At 34.1% G+C, this 24431-nt stretch overlaps 1 protein-coding gene across 19 annotated transcripts in view; it reads right to left on the reverse strand.

Moving 5' to 3' along the window:
• Positions 1–2759: 2759 nt before the first annotated feature.
• Positions 2760–24431, reverse strand: part of CTDSPL2 (CTD small phosphatase like 2) — an 83006-nt gene continuing 61334 nt past the window's right edge. For all 19 annotated transcript variants that reach the window (XM_082735315.1, XM_082735330.1, XM_082735329.1 and 16 more), the window contains 6 exons: positions 24016–24102; positions 13741–13803; positions 13558–13637; positions 10397–10523; positions 8403–8498; positions 2760–7796 (listed from right to left, as the gene is read on the reverse strand). In XM_082735315.1, the coding sequence (XP_082591441.1) occupies positions 7731–7796; positions 8403–8498; positions 10397–10523; positions 13558–13637; positions 13741–13803; positions 24016–24102 (519 nt within the window). In that variant the 3' untranslated portion in view covers positions 2760–7730. The remainder of the gene's footprint in view (positions 7797–8402; positions 8499–10396; positions 10524–13557; positions 13638–13740; positions 13804–24015; positions 24103–24431) is intronic.

Below are 24431 nucleotides of genomic sequence, written 5' to 3' on the forward strand. Positions count from 1 at the left end.
ATGTTTGATATAGAAACAACTAGGGGCACCTGGTCAGCTCAGTTGTTAAGCATCTAACTTTAACTCAGGTCATGATCCCAGGGTCCTGGGATCGAGCCCCAAATTAGTCTCCATGCTCAATCTCAGTGGGAAGTCGGCTTCTCCCTCTCCCACTCCCCTTGCTTGTGTTCCCTCTCTTGCTGTCTCTGTTAAATAAATAAATAAAATCTTAAAAATACAAAACAAAACTAATTGGGGGCACCTGGGTGGCCCACTTGGTTAAGTAAGTGTCCAACTCTTGATCTCAGCTGAAGTCTTGATCTCAGTGTGGTGCGTTCAAGCCTCATACTGGGCTCTACATTTACAAAAAAAAAAGGGGGGGTATGGAGCCTACATTAAAAAATACAAAAACGGGGGCGCCTGGGTGGCTCAGTGGGTTAGGCCGCTGCCTTCGGCTCAGGTCATGATTTCAGGGTCCTGGGATCGAGTCCCGCATCGGGCTCTCTGCTCAGCAGGGAGCCTGCTTCCTCCTCTCTCTCTCTCTGCCTGCCTCTCTGCCTACTTGTGATTTCTCTCTGTCAAATAAATAAATAAAATCTTTGAAAAAAACAAAAAAAACAAAAAAAAGGAATTGAGTTTTTCCTCTTAGCCCTCAGCCCTCCCAAAAAGCCTACCCAAGGATTTTCTAAGACATGAAGTGACAGCATCTGTCTCTGTTCAACTCCTATATATTTTCCTTCACTTAGTTTTATATGGTACTGTAAAATCTGAGAGGACCTTCCTATTCCTGTCTGTAAACTGGACAACCCATACTCTTCCTAGGACTTTACTAATCTCCTGGCCTCACACTGTCCACTAAAGGGTAGCACCCAGTGGATTAACCATTTGTTGTCTTAGAGGAAGAGATTACATTGTGTGAATTAGGTCAATTTCTACATAACTCTTAACTGTTGTCCCACCCACCCACCCTATTCCCTATGTCAGCCAAAGTGATCTTTTGAAGACAAATCTGATCATATACTCCCTTGTTTGATTTTATATCCTTACGCCGCCTCCTCCTCACCCCCCAGCCAAGCCTGGCTTTACATTCTTTCTAATAAATATTCTACAGATCTCAACTTAATGCTTTTTCAGCCAGCCCAAGCCTGACTCCAGACGAGATTGTGTAACTGGCATTCTTAAAGCCACTCTTCTCCTCTGTGACCCTTGTCCAAACATTACTGTCAGTTCTCCATACTAGACTGTAAGCTTAAGGGCAGTGTCAGGTTTGCTTCTTTCCACCATTCATAGAGCCTGGAATAGTGGCTAACACATAAGATGATGTTTTAAAATGACTTTTACTGTCATTAGGAAGGCTGCTTATAGTTACTTTCAACAAATATTGCCATCTATCAAACATAACATTAAAGGTCATTATGTGGTAGCTACTAAAAGCTCTATCTAGTTCATTTGGTTATTCCATTAAGAAACTTCTAACTTGGCAAATCATTTGTATCAACCCCACTACCCCGACTACTGAACCAGATCTCTCAAACCATTCAGTACCATTTTTTCATCACCCACTTTTTCTGTAACACTCAGCATATTTTCATCAAATACGTTAACACAGGTGACCTCTCCATTATTACTTCCTGTCTTCATTTGAGTGTACCCTACTGCCCATGTTTTCCTCAAAAGAGCAAGGACATGTGGTATTACAATACTGTGATTTTCCACTGCCCTTTCCTGCCCCTTCTAGTTTCAGACATCTCCCCAGACACTGCATATTATCTCCTGCATATCCTCAAGAGAACTAGCTGCTTTAGCATTTTCACTGTTGTAGTTATTTGTATATTGCCTCACGGTTTATAACGTGTTGACATGTTTCATCTTTGTAATTCTGAAAGGTCGATCTTGGTGCACCTTTTGCACAGAAAACAAGGCTCAGAAAACTTTGTCTGGTAAGTTAACCAGCATTTGTGGACTTGGAATCAGACTCTCTCTGAATGATCCTTTTACTAACCAAACTCCCAAGTCAACTATTCACCTTAAGTCCAGTCATTTCTTTCTAAAGACAGTAGGGGTACTGCAGTGATTCTCAAACATGTATGTGCATTAAACTCCATTACAGCGTAGGAAAAATAGTTATTAAATATTCCATCACAGCCAGGGGGTGAGGAAAATGAAGACATGCTGGTCAAAGGATAGACATCCAGTTGTAGGAGGATCTAGTTTTGGGGATCTCGTTAACAGCACACTGACTATAGCTAACAGTGCAGTAAGTGTGTACTTGAATGTTGCTATCAGACTAGACTTTAAATGTTCTCATCTCACCCTAATAAAAATGGTAATCAGGTAAAGGATGTGTCCACTAACCTTACTGTGGTAAACATTTCACAATGTATCAAGTCATCACACTGTACACCTTAAACTTATACAATGTCAATTTTACTCAGTAAAGATGGAAAAAAGTATCACCAGAGAGATTGGGGTGGAACCAGAGTACTGTTTTATAACTATGTGGTTCATGTTATTTTGCCTCATCTTGGGCTCACCATGATCTGGTTATTTGCTATCATATCTGCTTCTCAAAATTCACCCCTTTATTCAGATTTTATTCTACTTCCTCAAACAGTAGTTCCAGAAATTGACTCCTTGTGTCTGTGTACCTTACCTGTATGTCCTGAAGATATCAGAGAGGAAAGTAATGTGAAAAAATCATGTAACTAACCAAAAAAAGCACTATACCAATATAAGCTGTTATTGTTTCTAATGGCTGATAAAATATCATCAAAGAAAAGTGTTTCCATAAAAGTTTTATTTATCCCCACAACAACCCTGTGAGGTAGGGTGATCAGGGCATTTGAAGATGAGAAAACTAAGTCTACATTACTTGTTCACGGCTATACTGCATAGTAAATATGTAGAAATTAAACTGAGATTTTTTTTTAAATATCCATGACTTTTATATTGATTCACATGGAAAAAGGCAGAGAGAATATTAACTCCCCCCTACCTTAATGCCAAAAGGACACTACCTTGAAAAATCCCATTTCAAAAGATGATAGTATTTCATTGCTTATTTCTACAAAGATTTATAAAATAAAAAAATAGTGAAATATCTTACAGTTAATATATATAATGGTCTCATTCAGGGATGTCCTCCAGCTATATATATGATCAACTATTCCAAGTGCTAGAAATTCAAACTCTTAAAAAAAGTATGAGACAAGAATGATAATGAGCAGTAGCCTGAATCTTCTTTATTATTCCTCCATGTATCTTGAGTAAGTTGTGAAATCTGATCCCAGTTTAAAACAAAACAAAACAAAACAAAACAAAACAAACCAACAAAAAACTACCACAGAGACATCTGGTAAACCTTTATTTAGTTGCCTATTCTCAAACCACTGCCACATTATTTAAAACAGTGATTTCCCAAAGCTGGCTATTAGAATCACTTGGAGAGCTTTAAAAAACAACAACAACAACAACAACAACAACAACAAAACAAAAAAAACAAAAAAAACAAAACAGAGCTCTCAGGCCCCACTCTAGATCCACTGAGACAATTCTGTAGGGCCTAGGCCTCAGGAATCTGTATTTCATAAGCTCTTCAGAGTAATTCTAATGGTGAGGTTTGGGAACCACTGATATATTTTAAAATACTAGTAACAAAACCAAAAAGTAACTAACTGTAAACTTGCTGCTCTCTTACCCCTTTTTAAAAATTTCTCAAAACACATTATATCCCCAGAACTCTTGCCTCTGGGCAAGTAATTTCAATTCAAGATACAGAGAAACATTTTATAAAAATGTATCCTAGTGAGTGAGACTTGGATTCCAAAAATAATTTAAGTGGCATTTAAATACAAGATACTGAGTTTTGTGGTTCTTAATCTGAAATTTTAAAATGTGTTTTATACAGGTTCCTAGCAGGCTTTCACTTTCAGAAGATAGTAAAAGTAATGACACAATCAAGCATATGAGCACTGAAAAAATACTATACTCAAATATAGCTCATGAGAGGAATAAGAAAGTGAATGAATGACAACCTAAGGCCTTTTGGCCCATACATTTTTGTTCCCAGTCCACTCTTCCCCTATAAGGGGAAATAAAATAAACATTCTTTCCTAGTTGCTTGGCATAGTTATTCAGTGGGTAACTATTAACTAAGTTAATTTAGATACACAAGATTAAAAGAGGTAACAAATAAATACCTAGGAAGACAAAGAGAAGTCAGTTCAGAAAACCTTAACTATCTAAGGATGTGGTATATAACACCATCATGTTAGTACAATTAAATGAAGGCTTCAGTGTCCTTTACATTTCAGCTTTATGTGATTGACACAAGATGTGGAAGAGATCTGGTCCTTATGAAGAATTCTGTGCTCGCTGTAAAGATCTGTAGGAATAATGAAATGCTTTCTTCATTGATGAGATGAAGTCTCTATGTTTTTCAGGCAAGTTGACTGGACAAAACAATTAAAACGAACTTCTTTAGAAGGCTGAATGAAAGTACTATCTGGCTGAAAAAGTCATTGGCCAAAGATAACTTTTTTTAAACCATTCTATGTTTAACACTAAAACAAAAACAAAACAGAAAAAACCAACAATAACAACAACCAAACAAACCAGAAAAACCAGAGAAATGTAAAAAAAAAAAAAAAAAAACAATGTACACATCCATTTCACTGACAGGTACAAGAAAATAGCCATTTATAGAAGTTACAATGCTTTCAACAATCCCCCACCCCCGAATTTTGGGAAACAAGATAAAGCCATTGGGTAAATAAATATACATACTAGCTAATATAAAACAATTATGGTTTCAAATCGTTATCAACTCTTTTAAGACTCAGAGAAATATGGTGATATAAATCTGATTAGGGCTACATATATTACACAGAATTAAAAAACACAACTGATTTAAACAATAATACAAATATTTAAAAGAATGTCTTAAAAGCCAGACATTTATCACTGGAAATATCACAATTGTAGTATGTACTTCAGATATGTAATGTGTATATAGGTCACTTTTGCTGTGTCTTATCAGGTATCTGTCTCTCCTGCATTTCCTACGGTCAGTTTTTAAAGAGTTAATGTTTCCTGCATGAACTGAAGCAGTTGGGCACATCTCAATTCACAAAATAGACACCTCCACTTAACTAAATGGAAGTGTTTAAGATAACATTTACCAAAAGCTAAAGAAAAGGGGTAATGAGAAGGTAAAACATTCAAGTGAAAGGAAACTGGATAACTGTCTCTTCATAAATTATTTTAAATTTTTTATTAACAACAAATTTAAAATGACTGAAATCGAATAATGAAGAAAAATAAATTGGTCTCAAGAAATTCTCTCAGGCCATATAATTTCTCTTTATTTCTTTACAGAATCTTGTTACGCTAGATTCCTTTGTCAGTTGACTTAAAGAACTCTCCCAGCATGGGACTAAAAACACCTTTACCATTAATAAAAGATGATTAAAAGTTGGTGTTTATTTTAAAGTGCCCATAGGCATAACATTACAGGTGCTTACATTTCCCTTTCAGTTATGGGAAAGCCCTTTGAGACTGTGTTTACTTAATCAGAAAAGCTTTCAGCAATTGTAATGCATGCTGAAAGCTTAGAACTTGTACAGGTTTTGGGTTTTACTGTTTGAGCATTTAAAGGGGAGCAAGGAGAAATGTAACTAGGTTCACAATTTTGAGCAAGAGCATATGTAAAGGTAACGTATGTACATTTTATTTCAAGAAAGACAGAAGACAAACAGCATAAAGATGCCCAGATGCCCTAAAGATAAATACATTTCAAAGATTCTCATTAAAATGAATCTGGAGTATTTTTTCCTGCAAGCAAAATACCTTTCTTTAAATTAAAACAAAAACAACCAAAACAAACAAACAAATAAAAAAAAAAAACCAGTATTCTGAATTGCAAATGCTTTGCTTTTTTTTTTTTTGCAGAATATCTGCCATGATTATTTTTTTAATGAATAAGGATTTTCCACAAAACAGGCTTGCTCTACATGCTAGGTTTTTTAAACAGTTCAGTGACACAATATGCTAACTACATACACAACAGATAATATAGTAAGAAAACACTCAACCTGATGAAAAGTTAAAATCTTCATTAATACACTGAAAATTGACATAACTCATGCCTTTAAAATCAAAAATACAAAAATTAAATGTTTTCCTAAAAAGATTTCCTTATTTTAAGGATTCATTTGAAAATGAAGCTGCATGTAATTTGTACAATAAGTTGTACAAGTAAACAGGTAATATACATAAAAAATTAAGTGACATACTCCTCAATTATCAGTTGTCCACCTTTAATTTCCAATACTGTACTTTCTTAACAAGCATACAAAATATCAAACTTCTCTTTAGAAAAAGTGCCGTTCTTTGACATCCTTTACACAAAAACAGTCTGAGCCTGTGGCATGTTAATGCAGTCGAGAGGCAAAGCATACTAACTTTTACAAATTCTACCTTCCATAAAAAGCCTCCCGAAAAGGAGATTACACGCCACTATAAAAATATCAACCTCTTGTGGTAGCTGCATTAGAGAACCAAGGCTTGACGACTATTTTCATATAGCATAGAAAACCACTATGAGAGCATATTAACTGCATTGGTGGCTTGGGAGTTTACTGTGCCACAGGATTATGCATAGCTACTGTAAGGTACCAAGACTGTTACACAGAGTTTTAAATTGATTGTAACCAAGAGCATAACAGAGGTACTACCAGCCCATGCAAAATAACTAAAAATACTGAGTCACTGTGCTGAATACTTCATTCCTGGAGAAAACCAAAGGCAGCAGTAACCAAATCAAGCCCAACAGGTGACCAAACTCATTCTCCTCAAAGATTGGTGAGCACAGTGAAGTCTGAGGTATACCTTTATCCATTAAATCTGTGTGCCACTGCAAGATATTACCATTTGGGAACACATGCCATCACAATGGTTTAAATCTTTTGAATATTAGTCATTCATATATTCTTATCTACCCAGTCCTTTGATTTTTTTTTTAAAAGATTTCACCTACAGTAGAATATTACAGAAACAAAATATAAATGCATGTCTTTCTAAATGAAACTTACATGGACTAAAAGTAGAGAATATTTTTAAACAAATATACAATATGCAGGCAGACAAAGCAGGAAAACGGCCATTCAAATGTATAATAAAAAACTAAAAATTGACTATTTCCAGAAAACTATGAAGCGCCTTAACTAAAAGGAATGCATAATGAAAATCTAATCTAATACAGGTCAAAAATGTAAAAAGGTTATAAACCTTAACAGGAAAAATAAAACAACTTTTACTGGCCATTCCTGTTGAAATGAGAATCTTAAAGTAACAGAAAAGTGGCTACAAACCCACTTAGAGCACCAAACAGAGAGAAAATAAAAGTCCATTTTCATCTCTGTTATTATCATAAAATCCTGTGTGACTACAGGTCAAACTGCTGGTGGCAGAAACAGAATTCTTTATAAACTGCAGATGTCCTGTACATAAAAAAATTTCACTGGAGTTGCACTAGTTCTAAAGACTCTTCTGTTTTAGCCTACCTACTGTATGTATTCAATCTGAGATAAAGTCTCTTTCTGTAACCCTTGATTATTATTGGGCACCAAAGATAAGAAAAGCAAGACGGGGTACAAAAATGCAAAATTTCAACAGTAATGGCAATGTTTTTGTCTTAGTCCAAAAGGGTCCTGCATTCTCTCCCCCTTCAGTGATTTGACAAGTCTTTGTACTTAATCTGGGGGCAGCAAATCATGCAAGCGAAATCTGTCTCTGATGTGAGGTCGAACATCTTCATTCTGTGTGGAGAAAAAGACATTTTTAAAAGTCACGTAAATTTCAAAAATATGATTCTCATAACGTTCTTCCTTTGCAGAGGAAATACACAGTTTATTTTACAACTTACATTATTTTGTTTGGCCAATATAAAGCTACTATGAAGAAGCAGTTAACTTAAGAATTAAATTTAGACTAAAAAAACCAAACCTGTCATTCAGGTTTTAATTCTGTAAAGAACAATTATGCACTAAAGGGCAAAACCAAAAGATAGAAGTGTTAAGCCACTGAACTCTACTTGATATATTAGGAAAAAGTAAAGCCAGAATAAAGTTTCAGTAGCATAAGCATGAATTCTAGACCTGAACTATAAAAGCAAAGTGAAATCAATTTGATATTACTAGTTGTGACTTGCAAGAAGCCCAGTGAAATAAAAACACCCAATCTACAAATTTTTAAATATTGATGAGCATGATTTTAATATAATTTAAAAGGTTAGAAAATGCTTGTAATCCTTTTCAACTTTGCCCTAATTTCATACCAAGCTGACTTAAAATGTCAATATAAAGTGTTAAAAAGGTTTGTTTCAGTAGAGTTGAGGCAACAAAAGAAACTTAAGATATACTTACCAGTTCTACAAGCTTCTCCAGAAATGGAATCAATTTTAGGAGCTCATTGTCATTTTTATCCATAAACCAGCTTTCTATAGGGATTCCATTAGATAGCTATAACGATAAATAAATAATTAAATCCTCTTTTTACATTTTGCCTACTTTGTAAAAGCCTGAAAGATAAATAACAGATACTTAAGAAACGCATGTATATAATAAGTTCCTCTGAAAAGGAATGCCATCAAAGTTTATGCCTGTCATATTCCAACAACTCAACAGTGCAAGAGACCAAATGTTAGGGAATACATCAAAGCCCAACTGGTTTTTCCACGTAATGTCTTCCTAGTATATATGAAACTATACAAGAAAGATCCATTGAAACAAGTTTTGCATTAACATAACTAAAAGTATTACTTCACTGATTCAAGAAATAGCTACTATTAGTCAGTGCAAGGTACTGTGAATGAAGGAGTACAGCCAATGTAAAAAGAACACTACCAGAAAGCCTATATTTTTACACATGGATTATATCACATTCATTTTATTCCAAAAAATAGCAGGATAACCTGAAACAGCATTAATGTAGCAAACAGATACAATGGTATTTCACTGAAGAGGAGTCTAGAAACAAGAATGCAAACCATATTTGTTTCATAGTCTTTAACATTTATGCAGAATACTGTGTTTAAGATGGAGGACAACTGAAATGATTTTATCCAGGAACCATTAAGAAATTCTTAAAAAACATATTTCAAAATGTGAGCAGTGACCTATTTTGAACATATTTCAATACCATATGCAGTTTTTCCCTTTTCTCGCTTTTCATCTTTTTACTTTTTTACTCGTTCTATCAACATCCAACCCAATTTCCACCATCCCTATTCTGTCCAGATTTATTGTGAAGGAAATCTCAAACTATCACATGAACATATTCATAATGTAAAACATTTTGCAAGGATGCCTCAGTTCTAGTTCAAGTTTTATTTCTTTAAAAGGCCTTCTTTTTTTTTTTTTAGACTTTATTTGTTTGACACAGAGAGAACACAAGCAGGTGGAGCAGCAGGCTGAGGGAGCGGGAGAAGCAGGCTCCAGGAAGAGCAGGGAGCGCAACGCAGGGCTTTATCCCAGGACCCTGAGATCATGACCTGACCAGAAGGCAGATGCTTAACCAACTAAGCCACCTAGGCACTCCCCCAAGTTATATTTCAAAGAAACACTGACACAGCATATAAACATATTGACAAAATAGTGTAAGAAATTATTTCAGAATATCAAAGCAAACATATCAGAACATGACTGAGGTATTTTTAATTCTCAAACATGTTTACAATTACTTAACAACTGCTAAGAATACTATTAACTGATATATATATATATATATATTAGGATTTTATTTTTTTATTTGACAGAGAGCGATCACAAGTAGGCAGAGAGGCAGGCAGAGAAGGAGGGGGAAGCAGGCTCCCTGCTGAGCAGAGATTTCCTGATGCAGGCTCCATCCCAGGACCCCGAGATCATGACCTCAGCTGAAGGCAGAGGCTTAATCCACTGAGCCAGCCAGGAGGCCCTGATCTATATTTTATAGTCCCTTCTTATTTAGGCCTACTACCCAGATTTTTATCTGTGTTGTACTTAATTGAAAGAAAATTTTCAGGGCACCTGGGTGGCTATGTGTAAGTTAAGCCTCTGCCTTCGGCTCAGGTCATGATCTCAGGGTCCTGAGATGGAGCCCGCATCTAGCTTTCTGCTCAGTGGGGAGCCTGCTTCCCCCGCTTCTCTTCTGCTTGCCTCTCTGCCTACTTGTGATCTCTCTCTGTCAAATAAATAAAATCTTAAAAGAAAATTTCTCACATGGAACGTAACAATTTGGCATTTCTAATTCTGAAAGATAATACTAAACACAGAAATTTCACCAGTCAAAATTCTGTTCTCCTATCATATTCTGTTTGGCAGCATTTGTTCTCACACATATATATTTTTTCTGAATTTGTTTAGCAACCCTCCCTTCCTACCTGATATGCAAAGGCTTGTGGTGAGTTGTCAATTATTATAGTCTTTGAAAGATCTCTTCCAAGAATATTTAAGTCCTTTATATAGTTTCCTTGTACACAAACACAATGTTCACGGAAAAGCCGATGCCTAAACATAAAAATAAAAACAAATTAACTAAGAAAAAAAATCTCTAAAAATTACAACATATACTGAAACATACATACACATACCATAGGCTTTATAGTTTAAGCCTTATTATTTTCTCTCACAAAGGAAATTCAAATATAAATGTGAGCCTAAGCTTTGGGCTACAGTTTTACTTTTTAAAAATGTTAGCAATTATTGAAACCTTACAACCAATTATTACCATGCCTTTAAGAACTTCGGCTTATCCCAAAATGTTATATTAAATTATAAAGAGGGATTAAAAACTCTGTAAATTGTTTTTGTAATTTATTTACCCAGGAAAGCTCAGTTCAGATGCAGCATCTGGTTGTCAGCGAGGTCCTGCTTTTTAACCAATTTTCCAGATGGTTGACTGAGGCACAAGGAGGTCAAGTGACTTGCCCAAGGTCACACAGTAAGTCAGTGGTTAGCCCCGCATTGGAACCCAGGATCCTCCTGGCTCCCAGTCCTTTGCTCTAACCAGAAGACCACACAGCCTCCCTATCCCTGTACATGCCAGAATAGAAAATATAAGAAGGAATGTTTCTGTGTTGGCATTTTAAAAAATGTTTTTAGTTTCCCTTATAGTTTTTGAGAAAAGGTGTGGAGGCCAAAACATTCCATCATTTCAACTTTTCCCAAACACCCATCTTTCTTTTAATTTAGTTGAGTGTGTATATGATCATTTGAAAAAACAAGGATTGAATGAAATGATGAATTCAGATTTAAGTATTACAAATGTAAACTAATGTTTTACCAATGATACTTAACTGAAAAATGCTGTTATCATTTTAAAAAGCTATGAAAGGCTGTATAATAATACTTATAAAACTGTCAAAATTATATCATCTCATTTAGCACTCAAAATGTTAGTCTCCAAATATTACTAATAATACAGATCACCTTGAAATGTATACATTAAGAATTTGGTAAGTTTGGCTTCCTTGTGTCTTAATCCCACTAAACAATTTTCAGCAGCTAGGGTCTACTCATACCTCTTGTTTTTAATTATGGAATTTCAAGAAAGGGGCATTTTCTACCAACAAAACTTGCCATAGCTCTGAGAACAAAACTCAACCTTAAAAACACCAGTGCCAGTGGTGATGACAGTTTTCTAACCAGACAAAACGTATTAAAAATAGTTCTCTTCCTCCCTTTTTATAAAGAACACTTTTAACTAAACCATGATCTACCTCTGTATGGTTTAAAGACCATCCTACTTTGAAAAGGTTAAGACCAGACAAAAGATTTTCATTCCTGGTTGGGCCTGTAAGATTCCATTTTTATTTGTATGAACATTTATGTTACATATGAGGATACTGGAGAAGCCAGTGCAGTACATAATGCAAGTTACTACTAATGTTTCTTCCCCAATAACAGCAAACTCACCCAAGACAGGAGACAAATGACTATGTATGTGGATACTAATGATTACTTCAATTAAATTACAATAAAACTCCTCCAGTTATTCAGGAGTCTGACAGTCAGTCAGTAGCAGGTATTTGCAGTTTTACAAAGGAACTACTTTTGCCAGTCATCAGATTTGCATTTGGACACATGAGATTCAGACATCATCGAATTTCTGAGTCTCCCTTGTCTTCAACATAATTCCCTTTAGCATTCTAATGAATTCAATCTACTATTCAAAAAGTTCTTCCTGTTTTAAATTATTCAAATACAACTACATCAAACAAATTTAAACTCCCAAATATTTAAGTTTTATAGAACTAGTTTAAAAGAGGGGCATTAATTTGTAACATCATAATTCCATGACTATGACTTGCCCCCCAGTTAAAACTGAAATCTCTAAGAGGGAAAGGCTGGTATTGCTCACCACTGTTGCATGGAACACTGAAGGTGCTGAATAGAAATTTTCAGAATGAATGAAGTCATCAAAGCAAAATCATTTGTGTACTTTTGTTAAAGTTAGGTAAAATGAGCATGTATTATACTTTCATAAATAGAAAACATCATTTTCATTTCTGATCTGATGCTTGCTTATATGGAAGATAAAATGGAAAGTGACAAGGGCAAATTCTGATCCTTTAGATTAAAAAAATCACAGTTCTATTTACAAGAAAGAAAATCTAAGTATAGACATCAGAAAATGGCTTTTCGCATAGCTGCAACCACTCAATATCAAAGGTACCATTAACAGTAGAAATTAGGATTTTCCACTAAAAAAATATGGAAGAGAGTATTCAAGAAAATGAACTCCCAGCTATTAAAGCTTTCATGAGCCTTTTCTGGCATCTCTTATAGCTCTTAGTCCAAAAAAAAAAACAAAAAACAAAAAACAAACAAACAAACAAAAAAAATCAAAGATTAACTCTGGCATCTTAAAGAATCCAGCAAGACTGCTAACAGTCTTAATATCTCACTTCAGTTGAAACAAACAATGGAACTAATTTTCAAACTGTTTTAAAATTACCCAAGGCACTCCCACCTAACCAGGAACACACTGCATCTGCTGGCTCAGGACACACACAAGGAACTGAGTCCAGATCAGGATAACTTGAGTGACTAAACCAACTGCAATTTCCAATTAGAGTCATGTAATGTTTTCTTTCCATGGAGGACAAATTTGCTCTTGAAAAAAGCAAAAGAGTTTAATTTATCCTTTCTGTTAAAATTAACCTTTATTTCTCTATGCCATTAAACAGGGGACATAACATGCATTATCTCAGAGACATAAGGAAGTGAAAATATCATGCACACAGTGAAAAATTCCACATACCCCCAATCTCCCCCCAGTCCCCAAAAAAGTGAGGATACAGATGGACTGTGAATGAATATATACATTTGATCTTTGTATCCTTTAAAGAAAGTCTGTCTGGAGTTATATCATTTGGAACTCTTAAAGAGTTTGGGGCTTAAAAAAATTCATTTCACCATTCAACACAACCAATCTCTATATATGCAGCCAACTGAAAATGGCCATCAAAATTAAATAGAATCAAAGTAATTTCATAGATCAGTGTGACAGACATTTCCACTATTTCTTAATTAAATTTACCTGACCAGTTGCTTTTTAGGGTCTAGTATGTTCAGTAACTTGTCTGCATACACCTTCTTAGAAGCAGTAAAAAGAATGATCTACAAATTCAGGGGAAAAGAAGTAATCATTATACATGATCTAAATATGGGTACTGTATTGAATAAAATAAAAATATTATGTAATTAGCTTAAGCATGTTTACCTCATACATCTGAGACATTCGTTCCAGGAATTCCCTGAAGAATGGTCTTAATCTCACGTAAACCTGAAGAAATAACAAAGACACACTTCAGTAAATAAACATACAGAGTAGAAACAACTTATTTATAAGAGATGTTGTGTTCTAACTCTGAATATATTATAATTAAGAAGTTCATATTTTAAAGTAATAGAAAAGTTCACTAAGTACCACTCAAATATATTTCATAAACCAAAAATCACTTAAAACGATCTTTTGGTAGGGAAATAACAGTCATTGTGATGTTACTTTTTAATATTTAAATGGCGCCATACAATGTAATAGAACTTTGTGAAATATAATTTTAGTAAACATTCAAACTAAAAACTGAAGGTTTCCCTTTGAGATTTTGATCCGCCAATCAGCTCCATCTTCCAGCCAGGTAGCATCCATCCAATTATTAGGCAGGCTGTGTCCACCTCTAGCTGACCTGTCTCAATGACCTTCCTCTATATTCAGAATTTCTTCGTAACAATCATCTGCTAAGAATACCTTTATTTTCAATCTCTATAAAGATAAATAATGTTCAAGAAAGAGATGTCTGGATTGGTGGGTTTACATAACTGGAATTTTTCAGAATTCAGTCTTTTTCTACATTTACTGATTTAGATGTGGCATCTAAATTAGCACTACCAGGCTACTTGAGACTGAAAATATAACAGTCTAATACCAGTTATCAAAACTTACTGGCAATATCAGGAAAAACTATAGTACCCAAAGAACTGTCTATGGCCAGACCACCCTGAACATGCCCAATCTCGTCCAAAGAACTGCCCTTTCTTATTTATGTTTGTCTGTTTCTTGCCTACATTTAATGTAGCTCTTGTAATACACTCCAGAATTCAAAAAGAACAGAATTATAAGCCAAGAGCAACCACTAAAATGGATTTAGAGAAGATTTTAAATTATATTAATTTTGTGACAAAATTTTATAAAGACAATTTTATACTTTATACTCAACAGTGATTATTAACTTCAAACACCATGAATAACAAATACTTATAGAAGATGTATGCACCAGATTCACTGGTGCATACCCACTAGTAACTACAAATTCAAAATCTAGGCTTCATGAAATTTAATTGTCATTAATAGACATCCATACAAAAATAATAAAAATTTCGTTTTGGGAATGTTTTGAGGAAGAACAGGGAAATCAAGCAAAGGATTCTAGGAAGTAGTGACCACTGTACTACCAATCTTTATATCCAGGGCCCTCTGAGCAGAAGACAATGTCAAATATACAGTAAATACTTGATTTAAAACAGAAACAAAAACTGTTGAGTAAATGAAATAGAATTACCCAAAGTTAAGCAATATAGACAAAACAGAGAAAGAGAAGCAAGCCTATATGACTACATAAGGACAACTACTGAGTTTCCTCAAAAACTAATCATTTGTAGAAGACAAATTCTGAACAATTATTAATATGCTAAGAATATCACTACCCCTACCTCTAGGCTAGAATGATAAAGTATACTTGCTTTGAATCCCTATTAGGCATTTTATTTCAATCTCTTGACTAATCAAAACAAAGTAAAGCCATATACCCCTACCCCTAGAGCAAATAAAAACAACCAAATCCTTGGTATCCAATCACTATCATTTAGGATGAGGCACAAGAAATTTAACTAAAGCTGCTCTTCTAATTAATTTTAACATTTTTCATCCTAAAAACATTTGGTATTCTTTGTGGCCAACCCAGGTAACTGACAGATTTCAGATATATTACTGTCTTAACTGGAAATAACATTTTTAATTAACTATGTGTCTTTTCAAAAATAGATTTGTGATGATTAAGGAAAAAAAATCAATTTAGTCAATACTTTTTTCCAATGACCTCAAGGATGATAAACTATGAACCATTAGTCCTAATTACCAAAATACTTTATTTTTGCATTTTTGTTCTCAGAATCTCTGTTATCACTTGCTCCATACTATAAACTAAGTAAGGTCTCTGTAATTTGGGATTTGTTTCCTCTGAACCCTAACATACTTCCATTTTATTTTAGAGGAATATTTCTATGTAAATGATATTATCCAAGCAGAGGAAGTGGAGCACCATACAAAGGTGACATTTTTAATTTCTTATACATGACTTCCAGATTAAGTCAAAACTATTATTTCATTATACATAGAATGTATGCTACTATATACTATACTACTTTGACCATTCTTAATATAAAAATACATCTTAAAATTTGACATCACTCTCAAAATGTACTTGTTTATAGGAGAAGATGTGGCCCTAAAGATGGGGAATATATTGCTAGACTGTTTCCTTACATGAGAATAGAATTAATTGTTAGCTATAGAAGTTCCTATCCTCAAAACAGATTCACCATTTGAACAGGAAGGTATTTCAGTATTAAAATGTATACACAAAACTAAGGTGGTTAGTGAAAAAGAAGAATATAGAAAGATACAACATTATCTGAGCAGGGGTGGAAGTTCTGCTTTGTGCTGCAAAGGCAAAATCTCAGAAAGAAAAACAGAAATTGAGACACAAGGCCAGCAGGATCTAAGTCATTTGGATGGATATATTAAAGCAAAAAATATATAAAAAGTCAAACACTAAGTACTATCTAGTAGGAAACAGAAAACAATTTAAGATATGTATAATACAAAGAGACAATTACTTATCCTGTGAGGTCACAGAGATACAGAAATACACAAATGCATAGGCATTACAGAAAGCTTCCAAATCTATTCCACAGATATTCTTTTTTTTTTTAAAGATTTTTTTATTTATTTATTTGACAGAGAGAAATCACAAGTAGGCAGAGAGGCAGGCAGAGAGAGAGAGAGGAGGAAGCAGGCTCCCTGCCGAGCAGAGAGCCCGATGTGGGACTCGATCCCAGGACCCTGAGATCATGACCTGAGCCGAAGGCAGCGGCTTAACCACTGAGCCACCCAGGTGCCCCTCCACAGATATTCTTAACTACATTTATCTTCTCCTAACTTTCTCATCATAAAGATTCCTGTCCTGAGCTGCCTACTTCCTATTTTCCACGTTCTTTCTCTATTTAGTATTTCACTAACCATCCTTCTTCAAACTTGTAACTCTTTACAAACTTTTATTAATCTTCCCACCATTGAACAACATGAAAAAGCCAAAAGTTTAAAAATAATGCAGAATGCTACAAAGAAACAATGATATAAAAATACCGTACCCAAAGATACATCTCGAATAGGACTCACTACTATGCAAAGATATGGATTTATGAATATGTTCAAAATACAAAACATTAAAAATAAAATCTACTAGAATAATACCTGCAAAATAGTGATAAAGGACCTAATCTTGTATATAATCTGTTATGGACTGATTTTATTAAAATTTAAATTTTATATAGAAAAGTAATGAATATATATAACAAAACATTACATTAACAGTACATCAACATTCCTTCATATGAATAATACCTGACAACCTGTACTTACTTTGGTATTAAGACAGTGAGAACATCCTATAATTGTGTATATACATACTCTAGCCAGGCCATAAATGGTAAACAAAACCAGATATAATAAAAGCGGTCACCAAAATAACAATCTAATTATAAACTGATTAGAAGTATTTTATGACAGTCGTATTCATGACTAAGTATGTGATGTCAATCTATATAAACTGAGTAATTTCTATTAGTTTACCAAACCTTATCTAATTTCATAGATAACTTTAACAGCATGACCAAAAAAAGAAGAAGAAAGAGGAGAAGAGGGAGAAGAAGAAAACACCCAAAGCAGCCATGCCTTTGTAGGCAAGTGAAGAAAAAAAAATTCTTACATGTAAATCTTTTAAGGAAAAATATGTCTTTAAAAAAAAAAAGGTTTACTTTATTTTAGAGAGAGAGCTCAAGCAGGGGAAGGGGAAGAAAGAGAGGGACAGAATCTCAAGCAGACTCTGCACGGAGCACAAAGCCTGGTGTGGGGCTGGATCCCAGACCCTGAGATCATGACCTGAGCCAAAACCAAGAGTTGGAAGCTTAAGCAGACACTTAACTGACTGAGCCACCCAGATGCCCGAGGAAAAATATTTCTAAATGGCTGTAAGGAAAGATAATACAACCTTACCATATTTAAAAGGAAATATCTTATTAAAAAATTTTCCACGATATCCTTTGAATTTATTGCTATACTGATAAAGTTTTTGAAATTGTTTTAATTTCATGCCAAACATGGGACTCAAACTCATGACCCCAAGCTCTATACTGGTATAGGTTTAACACAAAACAAAACAAAAGAGTTAATTCAGTGGGGCTCACCTACGTAAGAGTATGGCACCTTTAAATAAAAAGATGATTGGTAAATACTATTTTTATAATCAGCAGTAAGACTTTAAAGCAGTAGAAAACCAATAAAGCTGGGGAGTGTGAAGAATGAGATGCTACAAGTAACTGAAAAATCTAAACATTAGTAGACACCATAGGTGTAAAAGTTGACTCTGCCAAATTGTTAACCCTTCTATACACCTCAGTCTCTTAAAGTGGGTAAAGTAACAGTACCTACCCCATAGGGTTGTTGTGAGGGTTAAATAAGCTAATACATGTAAAGTACCTAGAAGAGTGCCTGGCACACTGAGACTGCCAACAACTAGTACCCTATTATTTAAAAGTAATCAGTCACAAGGAGAATAGCTGGAATGAGTATGATTCTTTGGGGCAGAAGTGGATAACCTCAACTCAAAAGAGAAAGCTGTACAGCAGCAACCTATACTTTTAAATCGTGTATTGCATCAGTATCAAGCTTAACTATTTAACTTAGTGAACATTTTCTTAGCATCAATACTAGAGTCTAGAGATAAAACCTTCTGTAAAGAGGGTTGCTCAGGCAGGCCCTGCGGAGACCTCAAATTCATAACCCACTGGGTGACATTATAGTCATCCTTTGCTTAACACAGTTCCAACAAGAAGTAGATTGCTGGGGAAAGTATTTGTAGGCAGATCAATCCGGAAATGAATAGGTAAATACTAAAACATCAAAATAAAAAATAGTAAAAACAAAACCCCTAACTAAAAGATTGTTCAAAACATTATACGAAATAGGAATAAATCAGAAAAGGGATTTTCCTATAAAGTCTACGTGGGATAAAGTGAAGCTTATGGTATTCATACAGATAAACTTCCAATGAAGCAAAATCTTCAAGTAAAAACTGGCCATTACATACATACATATATATTTTTTATGTGTATATATATATATATACACATATATATACACTGTTTATTTGTATGTGTATATATATATAAACTATTGCTGTGTTTATATTTACATGAAATTTAATCATTTTAAAAGCAAAAAAAGGTCATTTTAGTAAAACAAAAATGCTGCCTTTAAAAACAAATTCTAAACTGTCTAAACAATTTAATATGCTTAGCAATCAACTGTTCTCTCCCGTTAGCAGAACGTTTTCAGCTGTTGAATAAGAATTTTCCATGCATTTTTAAAATAAACTAAGAATACAAAGAATTCCTCATAAAATACATTTTATCATCTTTGAGAAGTTGATAACTGTAGGTTTCAGCTCTCTTTTTAACCTTAAAAATCAGTAATGAATAATTACAATGAAAAAATTAGTACCAATGACTAACTATACTTACTAATAAGGAAAGTTTCTTTAAAATTACTTTTTAATATTAACCTGCAACTAATTATCATAATATTGTTATTTTAATCCTCCAAACTAAGTGTCCACGGCCCCAAATGTTTTATTTAGGGCACAATTATACATACTACTTTTGTACAACAAAAATTATGCTTTGTGAAGTTCAAAATAAAATGCCTCTTGGTTAATATCAATTTAAGTCAGAGCCTGAGAGAAGGAAAAACTTGATTAGATATTTACTACAAAATTCTTCATTTACATGATTCTTCATGAAGCAAAAATAATGCTAACTTTTCTACGAAAGACTATAAAGAGGAGAAAGAAGCCACTGATCCTCTATTCCTCTTGCTCTGTAGTACAAAATATTTGAGATCTTGTGAAAATTACTCTATGCTATAAGGTTGCCAGAAAACAAACTACAGTAATGGGGAAGAGGTGGAGCTTCGCTAAACATGGATTTCCCACCCACCTCTCCCCCCAACTTTTCCCATTCAAGCAACCTCTACTAATAAAACAAAGTACCCTTTAGCAAGTAGCTCCCTACGGAACCTATCTCTCCTTGAGTGCTTACCACAATCTGATTTCTGGACAGCTGACCCAAGTTTGATGATTTTACTGATCTTCAGAAAGCCACTGACTGGCTAAAGTCTTATTGGTGAACAGAGTCAAAAATCAGATGCCCCTGCCATACTTTACAGAATGAGGAGTTGGACAGCACAGTTACGTTTGGCTGTACTGTGGTGAAACATATGAGGCATCTTCTTTTTGTCTTCAATTAGCCACGTTTGGGCTGAGTAGCTCTATTACATCTTCAAAAAACTGAGCTCCAGTTCTTGATGGAGATAGAGGAAGGTCATTGAGGAGGTGGTTCAGCTCAAGAGCTAAGTGAAAAATCTGTCTTTTGATTCAGTCCTGCTTGTGGATAGAAGTCATCTTCTGGATGGAAGAGGGAGTGAGATGACCTAGAGTCTTGAATTGGTGGATCTGCAGGAACAGAAACTAAATACAGTGGAGACCTCTTAACTGAGTAACACCACGAGATGGATTTCCTGACAATGTGTCAATATAAGCTAAATATAAAGATTAAATATGTGCACTGGAAATGATCATGCACTTGTTTTTCCAGATATCAAATGCATTTGCACCATTCTATGAATAATACATTTTCCCAATAACTAACTTCTGTAAAATAATTTAGGGAAAAACAACCAATTTAAAGGGGGGAAAAAGACCCATTCAAACAAAAATCCATATACTTTTGCTTTATGAGTGCCATATCCTCACTTTAAAAACTCAGTTCTTTCGAATGACTTATTCCCTCCATCTACACAAACCACAATCTGTCTATCCATATAGTGTCAGCAGTAACATATATCAAATTCTGAGTTTTATCTTTTAGGATTTGTTATCCCCCAGAGAAATGTAGTTCAAATACACTCAATGTAGTAAATTGAGGCTTGAATAATCGACCTGCTCAAAAATTCTGAGAACTGGATTAAGTAAGTTGAGTCCTACTTATCAATTAAAGAGAGTATATACCATTAAGGCAGGCAATCTTTAAATATGAGTAGGGATCACCTTAAATTTTCCTTAAACTTTCATCTGGAAAAAAACTAAGAAAGCCCACAACCAGATTATAGTGGATCTAGTTTTTAATTTCTCTATACATTATTAAGAATTCTGATGAACATTTGATTACTTACTCCCACTTAGAATTTGAGTATGTAAATTTACTGTATATACTCTCATAATTATTAGACCAAGGGTCACCAAACTATGGCTTGTGGGCCAAATACAAACCGTCACTTCCTTTTGAAAATGAAGTTTTACTGGGACACGCCACGCTTATCTGATTATGTACTTACTGTCTATGACTAGTTTCATGCTACAATGGCAGAAAAAGTATTTAGAACAGAGACTGCAGAACCTAAAATACTAAGAACTGTCCCTTTTCAGGAAAAAGTTTGCCAACCCCTAACAAAGATGATTATTAAAGCATACGTAAAACAATTTACACTTAAATAAATTTAAAAAAATTACACTTAAGTTGTTTTGAAAGAAAGAAAAACAAGTAGAATTAAAATTAGATATAGGCCAACCATAACAAACTTACCATAAAAAGAAACCCAAAGTAAAATAAGTCCCAAGAGGATACTTTACTTGGTGCTGATTCAGATGAAGAATTTGATCCTACCTTAACATTACCAGTTTATTTTTAAGAGTATATACTATGCTATGTAAATGCTATGGAACTGATATATTCAAGAGTATATAGATAAATGCCATGGAACTGTTCACTTAAAAATGGTTTATTTTATGTTGTGAATTCATCTCAATAAATTATTTTTTAAGAGTATATACAGTATTTTACAGGTTTCTACCTTTAAGTGGGCCACATTATATTGCAGTGGTTAAATATGTAAGTTACATCTTACCTAATAATGTGGTTTCTCCAAAATCTCTTAGATCATCTCAGACCCTTGTGTATATTTCTTCTTTGCCAGTAGATGGAGACAACACCACTGAAAGTTTAAAAGACATCATTCCCTGTTTAAAGGGAGCTTGCTGGTCTGAAAACTAGGGGAACCCTAACCCAAGATTTCTTCAGTTATTTTTTAAAAAAGCAGACAGAATGGCTATGCCAAAACCAGAAATCCAAGGGATTATACCGAATATTAACTATGGACATCCTCAAAAATTTACTGAAGGGAGACTAAACTCTGTACACAATTGAATAGCTAATAAATCATCATAATAAAATGCAATCATCTCTGTAACTTATAAGATTCAAACTTCCTGCTCACTGCTCCTAATTTAGGCTAGAATATTTATTTTTCAGTTTCAGAAAGTGTAATTCAGAATATGTAAGAAAAAGAGTTCTCTGAATTCCAGAGGTAGATGCAGTACATGGATGGTGTTTATAAGTATTAGTTTATGTACTGCTAGAAGACTTTTCTTCAAAATAAGACAACTATCCTGATCAACATAGAAATCATAAGAACTTTATTAAAAAAAAAAAGAGAGAGAAGGCAGAAATGGTGGAAGCAGCAAGAAAAAATTCAACTGTATGGTCACAATAAAAAGAAATGCTCATAACAGGGAAGAATCAAACTCATCTACTTTCCAAGTTTCTTACTTCACTACTAAAAATGATATAAACAAACCAAAATTGTCTGCAAGAAGCAAATTTCAAATCTGAAAGCTTAAGAAGTCATCCAAAAATAATTATTTAATATGTTTCAAATAACAACTTTCCTTTCCAAATTCAGAGCCTGAACAAAAAACAAAGTTATCAAGCTAAAAAGAGAGAACTGAGGTATTACTGAACTATTTATATTTGCCACAAGACTCCTGTCCTAGATGTGGACTAAACAAGAACAACCCATTTGGCAGAAAATGTCTTATTAAGAAAAAAGATTACATTAAGCCAAATAATATCTAGTTAAAAAGAAATACAAAAATCTTAAAATCCTTTATTTTAATGTATATTTTGCTCATTCTGTAATCAAAAGCCAGAACTAAAACAAGCTTCCACAGAAGGGAAATGAATATAGTGCTCAAATATTAGCATGCCTGAAATGCCTATCTAGGTTAAACCAGAACTAACAATAATTGCTAAAATAAATTCTCTTATGACATTATAAGATAAAGTAGGTAAAGCAGATCCCGAACCACAAACTTCTATTTAACTCTGAAATTTTTTGATTCCCAACAGACAGGAACTATCATGTGCCAAGAAAACTACACCCATATTCTAACTGCCTATTAAGAGCACAAACAACCATCAGCTCCTTTCCATCATCCACACAGTAAATGTTCTGCAGCTTTATTTAATCCTTGGGTTGGCTTCCTCTTGACAAAGAACAAACTTTTTGACCCTTTCCCAACCCTTCAACAACTGGTGTGTATAAAGGTAATGCTTTAATTAAGTAACCACCACCACCACCACAGAAAGGCACTTTGCAATTTTCAAAGTGTAGTCATATAAATAAATTGAAATTTTATGACAGGAAAATCTCAAACGTAAAGAAAAAACTATGGCCAACACACATAATTCAGTGAAATATAAATAATATTTGCATTTTGCATGGTTACCTATCCACCAACACAGATGAGGTAGAAATGATTTTACCCAGATTTTTTAAAGCAGTAACTGGAAGAATGTCCTGGAATTCTAGGATTAATATAAAGTAGATATACCAAACTGCAATCTACAAATGATATCACTACAAAAGGAAATAAAAATGACCAACAAGGAATGAATTTTTATACTAACTGGATTTTTTGGGGGGGAAAAAAAACCACACACAAAAAACAAAACACCAGGTGTTAACCTGGAAAGTTCTTCTTGGGGATCTATAATTGTCAGTGCTCCTGCCTCCACCTGCTGGCAAACAGATTATGAAATGAGCAGAGATCACTGGTTTAAAAAGTTGACATTTTTGGGTAACTTTAATGTCTTATGTAATTATTTAGCATGATGCTACTCTGTGTTAATAAATCAGTAATATATTGATGAAATCAATTAGGAAAAAACACACTGAACTTTACACACACAAAATTACAAAAGATTTCTTGGTTCAGAACATTGTCTAACAGGCCAAATCAATTTATAAATTGTTTTTAATTACCTGATAAATGACATCTTGGAAAAGGACTGGAAAAGTAAGTGCTGCATCTTCTAGCTCATTTAGACTACAGTGTACTAGTGTTTCATCCTTAAAATAAAAAGCACATACCAAGTGAACCAAGATATTTAAAGAAATTTCAAATGATAATTTCATGTACCCATGACCACCAAACACATTTATGAAAGTACTCTATGATTCATATGTGGAATTTCTATTTATCATACATTCCTATGTGTGGCATAGCAATTTGGGATAGAATTTTCTAAGCCACTTGTTCTCAGGTATGGTCCCTGGACCAGCAAGTAGTATCAGCATCATCTGCAATGAAATGCAAATAAATAACTAGTTAGAAATGCAATATTCTAACTAGTTATAAATGCAAATCTTCCAGCTCCACTTGTGATAATTCAAAAACT

Source organism: Mustela nivalis (genome assembly GCF_964662115.1).
Source record: "Mustela nivalis genome assembly, chromosome: 6".
NCBI classification, from domain to species: domain Eukaryota; kingdom Metazoa; phylum Chordata; class Mammalia; order Carnivora; family Mustelidae; genus Mustela; species Mustela nivalis.